Source organism: Ostrea edulis, chromosome 1 (assembly GCF_947568905.1).
Source record: "Ostrea edulis chromosome 1, xbOstEdul1.1, whole genome shotgun sequence".
Taxonomy (NCBI): domain Eukaryota; kingdom Metazoa; phylum Mollusca; class Bivalvia; order Ostreida; family Ostreidae; genus Ostrea; species Ostrea edulis.
In genome coordinates, this window is record NC_079164.1 from 35,377,028 (window position 1) to 35,391,771 (window position 14,744).

General features: G+C 39.3%; 1 protein-coding gene across 1 annotated transcript; it reads left to right on the forward strand.

Moving 5' to 3' along the window:
- Positions 1-13,141: 13,141 nt before the first annotated feature.
- On the forward strand, positions 13,142-14,199 carry LOC130047605 (uncharacterized). The gene has a single exon (XM_056142948.1). The coding sequence runs from the start codon at positions 13,142-13,144 to the stop codon at positions 13,853-13,855; it is 714 nt and encodes a 237-aa protein (XP_055998923.1). The 3' UTR covers positions 13,856-14,199.
- Positions 14,200-14,744: the final 545 nt, after the last annotated feature.

Sequence of the window (14,744 nt, forward strand, 5' to 3'; positions counted from 1 at the left end):
GTGTACTAATTAAGTTGAAATGTAAACTGATTATGTATTTCTCTGAGAGGGAGGTTGTGACAAAATTTCAGAGCAATACCGGTTACTATACCGAAAAAAAAATCTGGAAAACTGTTTGACCTACTCTTTCTTCCTATACCCTTTAAGTCCTTCACTGTTTCATATTTCTTATTCAGAGTGTATCTACACGTGACACCCCCATTGTTATCAGAGGATGAGACAATTTAAAATGTGCATTTTATTTGTTCACAAAACCATGTTGGGTCAAAACGTTATGGAGCTGTATATATTGCTGTGGCCTTCAACTCGACATTTAGATATATCGACGACGATTTATTTATTAACTGTAATTATTTTCATTCATATGTCGATTTGATATATCCCAGTGAACGATACCATGGAGTCTTCCACGTCTGATCCGTACTATATATTTTGTTCAGCATAACAGATCTAGTTTGCCAACACAACCTGTCATTGGGTAAAGTGCTATCTGACATGTTTCATACCAATTATTAGGCCGTTCTTTATATACTGATTTGACTACGGATTACTCCGTTTACCTGATCAATATATGGGGCTCACGGCGGGTGTGACCGATCGACAGGGGATGCTTACTCCTGCTATGTACATACCACCTCTGGTATATCCAGGGGTCGTGTTTGTCCAACACTTAATTATGTCCTCCCTTCCCAGAAGGGGACAGTTTTAGTGTGAATTCTTCTTCTCCTTCCGCTTCTCATACAAAGTTTGTCCGGGCCATATTTTTATTTTGTGTTTTGACAGTTTTTGATATTTGGTATGTTAACAACAATGTTCCTTGGTTGAAGCATGTATACAAACGGGGGAAAAAAGAAACTATGTTTACTTAAAATTTAGATAAAAAGTATTCTTTGATCGCTCTTTTTTGTTTTAACGGCATATTTTGATATACATGTACTAAACGCGTGTTTGAGTATTCAATTTGCTAAGTATTGCGTTCGATTCGCCTTGATGGTCACAACACGCTTTGCTGGAGTTTCGAGCCTATTAGCGACACATGGTAAGTAATCGATTAGAATCCCTTGCATTCGTTGATAGTATTCAATGTAATGAAGAGAAAACCATCGGTTTTTGGAATAAAAAAATGAAATGTCTCGCATGACTGAAAATGATCATTTGCGTACTATTGGGATGCCGGAAGCTGGGGTGTCTCAAAGCAATGTGACGAGGCAGTTTGGAGTTTATATGCTTTATGAAGATGATGTCAGCAAACTGGCACCGTTTGGGACCGCAAACAACCAGGACGCCCGCGTGTGACGTCACGTCGGAAAAATATGTACAGTACCTGGTTATAAGTGAGTTATTATTTCACTTTTTCACCATATATTTCATTGAAAAGTGCCTTTTTGAAATTTTTTTCATTGCAACGTTATTTGTAGCTCATTTTTATCGACATGATATCATAAAATGTAGAATTGTTTTTAGTTTTTTCATATTATGTCAAAATAAGTTTATCTGTTGGCGTTGTGGTGATAATCGCCCATCAAATGCGAAATTTAAATTTTACGGCACAAATTTCGTAAGAAATTGTAGTATTTTGAGGTTAGAAATTTTCCCCTGATGATTTCATAAATTATTCTCAATGTGGCACAACTTGCTTAGCATTTGAACAATTTTGCATGATTAAATGTAAAGATTATGGAAATCGGATTGATACTGACTTCATAAGTGTATATTCACTGAAATATACATGTATAGTGAAAAAATGAAATGATGACTCACTTATGGCCATATACAGACGTCACATTTGAGTAATCGATTACAATCGGCTTCTTTAATTGCAAGAAGCATCTCTGGTCATAAACGGATAAGACCTCGTACCGTAAGGAACAGATTGCGAAAGGCCAACATCCGTCCTCGACGTTTTGTGGCGTCACCGTGTTGTAAAGTTAGAGTGGTGTAGGAGCCATCATCATTTCAATAACAGAGACTTGGCGGAAGTTCTCTTTACGGACGATTCGAAATTTCATCTCGACAGCAGTGACGGCCTTGTTCGGAATTACCGTCGTGCCGGAGAATGATACATTGACGCCTGTGTTATTCAGCGCCGCCAATTTTCAGAGGGAGCGTTAAGGTCTGGGTGGAATTACAATACATGTGGAAGTTTGGTGATAGTGGAAGAAAATTTAACTGGCGAATGATACCGTGACGAGATTGTCCGTCAGCATGTCATTCCAGTCCTTCACAATAACAAGCGTAACGTCATTCTGCAACAGGACAACACACGACCGCACACCGCACGCGTTGTTAGTGACTATCTACAGCAGCAAAACGTGAATGTGCTACCCTGGCCTGCGATGTCACCGAAATTATCGCCTATAAAACGTGTTTGAGATGAAATGGAACGATGTCTACGTCAAGAGCCACCCCCCCCCCCCTGCTACGTTGGACGTTTTGCGTCGTTCTTTATTGCGCACATGGCGGAACATTCCCCTCGCATTTCTGCACAACCTGATTCGTTCAATGCGTCGCAAGTGTGAAGAATACTTCGGTGCGAATGGCGGTCATACACGATATTAGAATTGCGAATCTTTTTTACATCCCTTATTTTCAGTGGCTGTTCGTATCAACCATAGTGGACGTAATCCGTGAATTGAAAGGCAATGAATTGTATCGAATAATGATATTCATAATGCAAGATAATATTTGTATATGAATCTATAAATAGCAAGATGTGTTTGTGAAACACTGATGCCCCCGGATTACAACAAAGTAGAACCAGGTCAATGTCAATGTCAAGGAGTTTGCTATCAATGGAGAGGTCTTGCGCCAAATATCAATGCTCTATTTCTTTTGGTGTAAATGATATGATCAAAGTTAACGTTTTTGTTACAGATAGACAGACAGACCAAAAACTTCGATTCAGAGGCATAAGAAATAACAAGAGGCCCATGTGCCACATCGCTCACCTGAGCAGCAGTTCCTAGAATAAACATGCTTGAGCAAATCTATCATTATACAAGCAGCTTGGTTCAGGAAAAAACTTTTCAAAGATAACGACTAAACAAACTTAATTATCAAACTTGACTACAAATTCAATAATTATCATATGTCCTTCAGGCTTGTAGACGGGTATGACCTTTCATATTAATAAATTTCATCTAAGGGTGCTTTGTGTCAAGTTTGGTTCCCCATATATTCGCATGTAAAACTTTTATCCCAATTATGACCCCAGGGGTCCTCTGATTTTTACAAACTTGAATCTCCACTTTATCAGCGTTCATGTAATATTTAGCGTTTTTGGCCCTGTAATTCTTCAGAAGAAGTTTAAATAACCCCACCTTATTTTTACATTTTTGTGATTATCTTCCGTGTGAAGGGGGCATGGCCCTTCATTTGAACACATAAATCCCCTTTACCTAATCCGAGATTCCTCTGACTCTTACCCCCGCTTTTATATTTGACATGTGCGGGGAAGAGTCAGAGCGGACTCCATATTGAAAAGTGGGAATTCAGCGACACTAGCTGGTGTCGCTGCTTTACCTACCTCTTACAACTTTATTTCACGGATCTATCTTCCAAGACGCGAGAATTCAGTTATCGGAAGATAAATCTGTAAATAGATCATGATTAATACGATGCTATCGCCGTTTAAACGGCCCTAACACCGACAAATGGAGCATCACTTGAATTCGGTCGCCGCCTCGCCATTTGATTTCTTTGCGCACGACGTCAGCACATATAAACACAAAATTTCATCGTTTAAACGGCGATAGCATCGTATTAATCATGATGTATTTGTAGAATAATCTTCCGATAACTGAATCCTCGCATCTTGGAAGATAGATCCGCGAAATAAAGTTGTAAGAGGTAGGTAAAGCAGCGACACCAGCTAGTGTCGCTGAATTCCCACTTTTCAATATGGAGTCCGCTCTGACTCTCCCCCGCACATGTCAAATATAAAAGCGGGGGTAAGAGTCAGAGGAATCTCGGATTACCCTTTACCTAAAGATGATTTCTATCAAGTATGATTGAAATTGGCCCAATGGTTCTGGAAAAAAAGATTTCCTATACATCTGCATGTAAAACTTTGATCCCCTAATGTTGTCCCACCTACCCTCGGGGGCTATTATCTGAACAAATTCGAATCTACTCAATGTCGGGAAGCTTTCACTTATATCTCCACTCTTATGGGCAGGTGGTTCCTAAGAAGATTTTAACGGTTATCCGTTTATATTTGCATATAACACTTTGATACCCTATTGTGGCCCCACTCTATCCCCAGGGGTCATCATTTGAACAAACTTGAATCTTCACTATGTCGGGAAGCTTTCATGTAAATTTCAGCTTTCCTGGTCCAGTGATTCCTGAGAAGATTTTTAAATGACCCCACCATATTTTTGCATTTTATTGATTATCTCCCTTTTGAAGGGGCATGGCCCTTCATTTCAATAGACTTGAATTTCTTTCATCCAAGGATGATTTGTTCCAAGTTTGATTAAAATTGGTCTTGTGGTTCTGGAGAAGATTTTCCTATATATCTGCATGTAAAACTATTGTGGCCTCACCCTACCCATGGGGGCCATGACCTGATCAAATTAATTTGAATCTACTCTTTATCAGGAAGCTTTCGAGTAAATCTCCACTCTCCTGGCCCAGTGGATCTTGAGATCTTTCGATATTTTCTTTATATATTCACATGTAAATTTTTTATTCCCTATCGTGGCCCAAACATCCCCCCGGGGTCATGATTTTAACAAACTTAAATATCCACTATGTCGGAAAGCTCAAATTCATGTAAATTTCAGCTCTTCTAGCCCAGTGGTCCTTGAGAAGAAGATTTTTAAATGATCCCACCCTATTTTTGTGATTTTCTCCCTTCATTTGAACAAACTGGAATCCCCTTTACCCAAAGATGTTTTTTAAAACCAAATTTGGATGAAATTGGCCTAGTAGTTCTGGAGAAGATGAAACTGTGAAAATTTACGCCGACGACGACGCCGCCAGACAACCGAGAAATTTGACCAGAAAAGCTTACTTGAGCCTTCGGCTTAGATGGGCCAAAAAATTGATTCAAGAACAGAAATGGCCGGGTTGCTTTAGAGTATGTTATCTATCGTAGAGACAGCAGTACATGGATCCAGATGAAATAGATAAGGAGTCTACCCAAGAGATGCCTCGGATTTTCGTATGCATTTACATGTATGATAAAGCCAGGTTATGTACATGTAGGTATAATTTTTTAAAAATATACTGGAAAAATGACATATTGAATGAAGAATTAACACCCCCTTCCCAATAAAACCACCCGAAAAATAAAAAAAACAAAAACAAAAAACCAACAACCATAAAAAAAAAAACAACAACAAAACACCAGAAGCACTTTTAAAATGTCACATGTATATCTTCAATGTTTTTATAACATCTATATTGTACAAAGTCTTCCCCTTTTCATACTCTCATGATACAAACAGCATTTATCTAAAGACTCCCTGTCTAGTTTGATGAGATGAATAGTGGAAAACGTGATAATTCTCACCACGGCGAAGCCACTATGCATAAATCATCACGTGTTCTACTGTAGATAATCTCCTAGATCAACAAACTGCAGCGATTCCTTATATATAATAACAAGGTTTTTAACTCGTTGGTTTTCATCAGGTAAGTTAAGTGCGGGGCGGAACTAATGGCAATCTGATTAAAATCAGATCCTCGATCCGCTCCTCTTTTTTCTTTCTTGTCGCTACACGAGGAGCGGATCGAGGATCTGATTTTAATCAGATTGGAACTAATGGTAGGCAGGTGTGAAGCCCCGAGGGAACAACTTGTGTATACCTTCCTGAATACACAGGATGTTACCAGTGTTACTTGCATTACCCGTACGTTTTTATGAGATTGATAAATTCAGGCGGAGGCATATATATATATCACCGAGTATACCCCAACATGCGGGTTGTAGGCTATGTTTTGACCGGGATGTAGGCGATGTTGTGACTGGGGTGTAGGCTATGTTGTGATCGGGGTGTAGGCTGCATGTATGTTGTGACCGGTGTGTAGGCTATGTTGTGACCGTGGTGTACACTATGTTTTGACCGGGGTGTAGGCGATGTTGTGACTGGGGTGTAGGCTATGTTGTGATCGGGGTGTAGGCTGCATGTATGTTGTGACCGGGGTGTAGGCGATGTTGTGACTGGGGTGTAGGCTATGTTGTGACCGGGGTGTAGGCTATGTTGTTACCGGGGTGTAGGCTGCATGTATGTTGTGACCGGGGTGTAGGCTATGTTGTGACTGGGGTGTAGGCTATGTTGTGACCGGGGTGTAGGCTATGTTGTGACTGGGGTGTGGGCTATGTTGTGACGGGGTGTAGGCTATGTTGTGACTGGGGTGTAGGCTATGTTGTGACTGGGGTGTAGGCTATGTTGTGACTGGGGTGTAGGCTATGTTGTGACCGGGGTGTAGGCTATGTGGTGACTGGCGTGTAGGCCACCGGAGTGTAGACTATGTTGTTACTGGGGTGTAGGCTATGTTGTGACTGGCGTGTAGGCTATGTGGTGACCGGGGTGTAGACTATGTTGTGACCAGGGTGTAGGCTATGTTGTGACCGTAGTGTAGACTATGTTGTGACTGGGGTGTAGGCTATGTTGTGACCGGGGTGTAGACTATGTTGTGACCGGGGTGTAGGCTATGTTGTGACTGGGGTGTAGACTATGTTGTGACCGGGGTGTAGGCTATGTTGTGACTGGGGTGTAGGCTATGTTGTGACTGGCGTGTAGACTATGTTGTGACCGGGGTGTAGGCTATGTTGTGACTGGGGTGTAGGCTATGTTGTGACTGGCGTGTAGGCTATGTTGTGATCGGGGTGTAGGCTATGTTGTGACTGGGGTGTAGGCTATGTTGTGACTGGGGTGTAGGCTATGTTGTGACCAGGGTGTAGGCTATGTTGTGATCGGGGTGTAGGCTATGTTGTGACTGGGGTGTAGGCTATGTTGTGACTGGGGTGTAGGCTATGTTGTGACCAGGGTGTAGGCTATGTTGTGACCGGGGTGTAGGCTATGTTGTGACTGGGGTGTAGACTATGTTGTGACTGGGGTGTAGGCTATGTTGTGACTGGAGTGTAGGCTATGTTGTGACTGGGGTGTAGGCTATGTTGTGACGGGGTGTAGACTATGTTGTGATCGGGGTGTAGGCTATGTTGTGATCGGGGTGTAGGCTATGTTGTTACTGGGGTGTAGGCTATGTTGTGACTGGCGTGTAGGCTATGCTGTGACCGGGGTGTAGGCTACTGAAGCGGCAATATGGATGGTCGAGGTTCGTTTTTGCGTAATATCTCAATTTATGGATATATTTCGCAGGAAAACATTTGGTTACGGAAGAAAGCATTAATTCAGGAATACATGGAAAAAAATATCTTCACTGTACACTTTCTAGTTTTATCAAACACCTCAACACAATTCCGACGATCGGGTCTAGTTTGGCACAACCGTGTGTCTGTGATCAAATATCAGTGCAACGCTTTGTTTTGTCGGTGCTAGGGGTACGGAAAGGGGTAGATTGAGTTGCATGCCTTGTTATATATTATGAATCAGTGGGATAAGACATCTATTAAAACGTGGATAAACTAGTGTTCTGTGGTAACGACACATGTAGTTAAGCTTCCTGAAACATAAAATAAATCTAAAAAGAACATCATAGATCGGAGAAAAATATTTATTCGTGGTTCGAATTTCCTCTATTGTTTACATATAGTTTATAGTGCAATATCCTTGACCCAGGCGCCCATGAATGCAACGTGTAGTTTAATTACTATTATCATATGCTTATTTTTATGTGACTTATTTATTGTTATCTAACTTTGTCCCACGTTGTGCATAAACTTATAAACATTTTCAGCTTCTTCTCTAAACGGCTAAAGTTTCAACCAATTTTAATTGTGATAAATACACTTTGTAACATCTTTGGGTGAAGGGGAACAAAAATTGTGAATTCATAAACTCTTCCTCCATGGGGCCTGAGGGGTGCGGCTAAAACTATCAAAATTAATGTAATTTAAAAAAATAAATCTTTACTCCTGGAAGTCAAGCAGTCAATTTAAATTGTTGGCCCTGTATCAAATCTATGACTTTCATTACCCTTGAGTTCAGGGTTCACGCCCCAGGGTGGGACTAAGATGGTCATATATTGAAAATGCATCATATCTGTATATATCTAGTCAAACTGTTGACAAGATTATACAAAGCTAAGATACCTTTACAAATATTTAACCCTAAAATAGGTCACGGTGCACAAATCCAGCAAACACGGACCCCCAGACACACCAAAAAGTGGGATCAGTCGTCCAAGAGGAGCAAGCATCGCCTATTGACCGGTCACATCAGCGATGCCTCACATCTCGATCATGTTAACGGAGTAATCCGTAGTAAAAAAAAAATCAGTATGCAAGGGACCTGTCAATATATTTTGGGGAGTTGGGACTGGTGCAAAATGCGATAGGAAACAGTGTATTTGTGTTTGGGCTTACATACTGTTAGGACTCCAACTTTTTTTTAATTTTCAACACTGATAGGACAGCACTATTTTTTTTTTTTTTACTGCAAATGTATCAATGAAAAAAAAATTTAAAAACGTATTTCGAACTTTTAATTCACATCCTAGAACTTATCAATCTTACAAACAATAATTATACTGAATTGTATGCATGCTTTATTTCATGTCCAAGTTGAATATACTATAGACAAATAAGTATCCATCTGGAAATAAATTCGCAAAAATCAAATGTAAGTATTGCATGAAGTATGGATTTCAATCATAGAAAATAAGAATGGCATAAATCATGTTGGTCATAACTTGAAGGATATAGACCAGAATTCAATTAATAACAACATTTTCACAAAAAGGAACATAATAAGTTGAAAATAATGAGATTGGTAACTTCAATAGGCAAATTATATTGTTTTATGAGGAGAAGAGTAATAAAAGTTCCAAATTCAAGGACTACTTATTACATGTATATACATGTATGATATGTAACAATGATAATGAAGTAAAATTGTCGTCTGATCATACATTTACTTATTTATTAGATAGAACACGTGAGCTTTTCTGATCGCCTGTTGTCCGTCGTCTGTCTGTAAACTTTTTACATTTTCGACTTCTCCAGAACCACTGGGCCAATTATAACCAAACTTGGCCAAGAGCATCCTTGGGTGAAGGGTTCTCATGTATATATAAATAAAGGGCCATGTCCCCTTCAAAGAAGAGATAATCATAGAAATGCAAAAAAGGGTGGGATCATTTAAAAATCTTCTTCTAAAGAACCACTACGTCAGAAGAGCTGAAAGTTACCAGAAAGCTTCCTGACATAGTGCAAATTCAAGATGGAAAAATTCTTGGCCCCTAGGAGTAGAATGGGGTCAAAATAGGGGATCAAAGTTTTACATACAAATATATAGGGGAAATCTTTAAAAGTCTTCGTCTCAAGAACCACTGAGGCAGAAAAGCTGATATTTACATGAAAGCATCCTGAAATAGTGCTGATTTCAGTTTCTTAAAATCATGCCCCCCCCCCCCCGATATGATGGGGCCACAATAGGGGATTGAAGTTTTACATACAAATATATAGGAAAAATCTCTTAAAATTTTCTTCTCAAGAACCACTGTGCCAGAAATGCTGATATTTACATGAAAGCTTCTTGATATAGTGCAGATTTAAGTTTGTTAAAATCAAGGCCCCTGGGGGTAGTATGGGGCCACAATAGGGGATCAAAGATTTACATACAAATATATAGGGAACATCTTTAAAGTTTTTTTTTTTTTTTAAATCTTTAAAGTTATTTTTTCCCTCGGTGCCCTCATCCGAAAATAAATATTTTCTTGATTATTTGATAATAAAACAAAACAGAAAAAGTGAATAGGTTGGTTGCGTTCGTTACAAGATCGCTTTTGATAAGCAAACATCAAATCGACAAAGCTGAAAAATTGCTTATGAAAGCAGATGAATTCAAAACTGAAAATGGGCTGGGTGGGAGGGAAGGCTAAGACACAGATATACAAAAGCGACCTTTGTTGCTTGTAACGAACTTTGCACTGCCCGAGAACTGACCAGTAGTAGTATATATACTAAGCGCAAAAGCGCTCGTGCATGAGCTAAAAAAAAAAACCCGTGCGAAATGTATTTACGGAAAATAACGAAAAATGACGAAATGTAAAACGTAAAGAAATAAATATCTTCTCGAGAACCACTGAACCAGAAAAGCTGATATACATGAAAGCTTCTTGACATAGTGCAGGTTCATGTTTGTTAAAATAATGCCGCCCCCCCCCCCCCCACAATAGGGGATCAAAGTTTTTTTTTATAATGTAATGAAAATTCCTTTGATTATGTAAATGAGGCAATCAGGGTCAATCAAAGTCTTGTCAATGATTAGTTATTCCTTGTGTGTTGTACATTGTCTCAAACGTTTTGGAGACTAGTATAGTCAGCAGAATTGAGCGGAGGTATAAATAAAAGGCGCCTCTGCGCATCTAGTTAGTTTGCTGGTAGACGGAGAAGAGAGAAGATCGTATCTCGCACCCAGAATTTAGGTAAGGTTTATTGTCTCATATACGGGACCTCAAATTACTGCGGGTGGACCATTTGAGACATTATTCCTTCAGAAGATAGCCCGGGAGCAAATGCTCAAATAAATAAAGGGTTTAAACTTGTAGTTTGAAACAGTGGTTTCAGACCAGAGGCTGAAACACGAGTGATTAAACTAGGCAAGGAATAGTTAGAGGAAAATCATATAATAAATCAATAACTTATTGTGATTAACTTTTTCAAGCACTAGTCCGTACGGACTAGTCACTGTTGATGTTCACTAGTCCGCAAAGCATTTCACTAGTCCGTCCAGTATATCAAAATGATCTTCATTTTAATCAAACCAAACACATCACAGTTGCAAACAATTCAATTTCTGACACCTACAGAAGAAAGAGAGACCACCATATTTTATTTCGCATTTAAAATCTTCAGAAGCATGCAATATTAACCTCCGAGTTAATCCTTTTATAAATGTCCATAAGTGCGTTCGAAATCGATGTTCCTGTTGTTTTGGTGCTCAGATTTTAGAGTCACAGGAGTTCGAAATTTTATCAATAAAGTCAATAAAATTCACTCGATTGACCAAGTCATGAGCTATAGTGTTATGAACTACTGTGTTAGAGTCGCGAATGACGAGAACATGTGCGCACAAACGTGCATGTTCTCAGACCACACTACTTGCAATTCTTACACCTAGAACACGTTCTCGTGATGTGTACTCGGCGTTCGGAATCGGCAGGAATTTGACAATTTGTGCACGTTTGAAGAACGTCGGTCTCGAATGCACTCCATGTGTTTGGAAGATCAGGATGTCATAGTCATGCAAACACTTGACCATGCAGGTAATCAACCATAAGTTCAAACATCTAAGAGACTCAGACAAATCTTCCTAAAAATCTTTACCAATTGAAGATTGATTTCCGGATTTTCACTAGTCCGTACGGACTAGTGCTATAGAGAGTTCACTAGTCCGACACGTTTTTTTTGCTAGTCTCGGACTTACGGACATGAGTTAATTTCGAACCCTGAATTGTTTAGAACTATAGTTTAATGCAATCATTTAGAAACGTAGAAAACGTTATCTGTGGTTTGAACACACATTACACGTTACAATACAAAATATATATGGAAAATCTTTTAAAATCTTCTTCTCTAGAACCACTGAGTCAGAAAAACTGAGAATTACCTGGAAGCTTCCTGACATAGTGCAGATTCAAGTTTGTAAAAATCACGGTCCTCGGGGGTAAAATGGGGCCACAGTAGAGGATCAAATTTTTTTTTCACATACAAAGATATATAATGGAAAATCATTAAAAATCTTCTGAAGAATCACTGGACCAGAAAAGTTTACATTTACATGAAAGCTTCCTTACATAGTGCATATTTTTGAAAGTTTATTAAAGTCATGGCCCCCAGGGGTACATGTAAGTTGGGGCCACAATAGGGATAATAGATTTATAAGCCGATATATATAGGGAAAATCTTTAGATATGAGCCAAGGTAACTATTATTCATATTGCTATCCAGGTAAAATTTCTTCTTACATCATAAAGTATTAACTCCCAAAAATAATTCAGACAATTCTTGGATTCGGCATTCTCATAAGTAAAAAGACTTCAAATACACGGAAGAAAAGGAAACAATATTTTGATATGCACATGATAGGTAAACTGGAAGTTAGATTTCACTCATAATATATACCAATTATACTGTGACCATTTGCAGTATATGTTAGATTCTAAATCTGCCTGCAGTCCATTTCACAGTCCTAATTGTACTCCATTTTGAACTGGACTTTCTGTCTTGTGTTCAAAGATGAGTAGCAATGTCCGATGGTGAATGCATTTTTTGGTGAAAATATCACAGTTAAAGCGAACTTAACAAGACGCCGGAGACCACACAACTCCCGTGAGAGGGGGATAAAGAACCCTCTGCATCCTTCTATCCCGTTCATTGGGTACTTGCTGTTTATCTCCAAGGACAAAGTAAAAATGTACGCTTTAAACCTATTCAATTCCTTGGAGCAACCTGGTAGTACACATGCAGCTCCAAACCGATGGTGGGGAGTAATAGCCCTATCGGTCTCCGTCTTTTCCCTGATGTCATTTCTACCTCCTCTTCAAAGATTAGCGCTCTACCCACCTTCTTTTAACGCTACTTTATTATACGGAAAATGTCGAAGTTCAGACGAGAAAATTGTCAGAGAACTCTTACAGAGCGGAAAGATACCACTAATACTATAGTATTCTACTCTGAGCAACTACCACCCTAAGTGACCACCATATGTTACATAGAGACGCCCCCACCCACAAAAACGTAGGGTTAGAAATTACAGCACATGGGACATTATCTTGCCATAGAGTCCTTTCGATCTTGTCTTTAAAGAAGCTCTTTTTACTCCCACACGGTCACTATCTCGGTTCATAACTAAGGTTATGTATGTACGCTGAACGTGAGTTTTGTATGTCATACCAATTATCACAGTCTGAGCTGTTGGTATAAAACCTGCAATAAATAATATACAGTACCACTCCGTTTCCTTCGTCTACAGTTGATTCAGATCACAGAATCTCTCTTGCAACAATGATATCTGACGATCCAGAGTATGCAGTTGAGGAAGAAATTCATCAGCTCTTTCGAGCACAGACTAAAACGTTGGCAGCTTGCGATTTCAAAAAGCCAACTTCCATGCCATTACGAATCCGGGCGTCGACATACTCTTGCAGTCGTCCATTCCTGAAAAAGACCTTAGTTATGGATTTGGAGGAAATGCGAAACTCTCTTTTGTCAGGCTATGTGGGTGAACGCAAAAGGGTCAGTTTCCGATGCTACAGGGCAGGGTCACCGGGATATGCAGTCGTTTCCAAAAGGACTTTTGGAGACCTTTCCTGGCAAAAAGAGACTGACCAGAGGGGGCAGCGATTTTACCCAGCCACCGTAATGGTCGATGACGACAGCGAGGATTTTATAAGGCCAGTCTGTAACAGTATAGGTTCCGCTCAACGACCTCTCAGAATTAAAGTCATCGGATGTAAATCGATAGACAAATCCATGATCATCAAGCAGATTGTCACTTCCGAGTTTAATGGACTCCAAGATACTACAAGTAAGCTGAGAGTATTTGAATTAATGACATATGCTATTTATCTTTGTGTTCATCATTCTATTGTAATATTGTTGCTTATATTTTTTGCTAGAGAAGAACAATTTCATCACTGTTCCTTTGAATCTAGATGGCGAAGATTCCATCGTCGAGTTGGAGGAAGTCCAGTTCTGCAAGGTATTTTTTTTTTTTAAAAAAATGTGACTACTTTAAACCAACTTTTATTCGCGACCACTGTTTTTTTTTTGTTTTTTTTTGTTGGATGAACTGGTTCACGGCGATTAACTTCGCAACCTAGATTATCTGAAACATACAAGAAATATTAAAGAACTGGTTCGCGGCGAGAAATATTTGCGACGACGAGGTTCTCGCGAATCTCGCAAAAATTTCTTGCACGCGAATAAACGTTAGTCTGCAGTATTCATACTGAATGAAACTGGTTTGATTTATTTTGCAGGCGTACAGACACACAGTTTATGTTGATGCTTTCATCATGATGTACTCAATCTGTGACAGAGATTCATTTGAATACGTTCTGCGTGAGGTCTCTCGGTTGAGGGAAACATTGGACATGGACCACCCTATCATCATGGTAGCAAATAACACAGGCCAAATCAGAAATAGAATAGTTTCTGCAAAAGGTAAATGCGTAAGCAATTTTAATATGACGTCATGCTTATATTCTCAAAAGAACTTGAATCATTGCTTCGTTTTTGTTTTTAGAGGGTAAAACTGCAGCATCATTACACGACTGTAAACACGTGGAGATGCCTGGCTTTAATCGTGAACTCCTTGCTACTTTAGTTCGACAAATACGACACACACATCCCAACGCTATCACTGCAAACGAATGTGGCAAAGTTACGAGGCACCGTCCAAGGAAATTCGTCAAAGCAAGGACATTGTTACAGAGATTATTCGGAAGGAAGTCAAAAGGCATGTTTTAAAACGCAAAGAAACCTACGAAAAAAATGCAAGTGTATATATAGATGGACTAGAATATGGTTTTGAAATATTCAATAAGGTATTGCGCATGTTTATCAAAATAAGATTTCTGATATTTGTGTGTCTGTGTATGATTGT

Coding starts and splice junctions, on each gene's coding strand:
- LOC130047605 (XM_056142948.1), top strand. CDS start 13,142: ATGATATCTGACGATCCAGAGTATGCAGTTGAGGAAGAAATTCATCAG.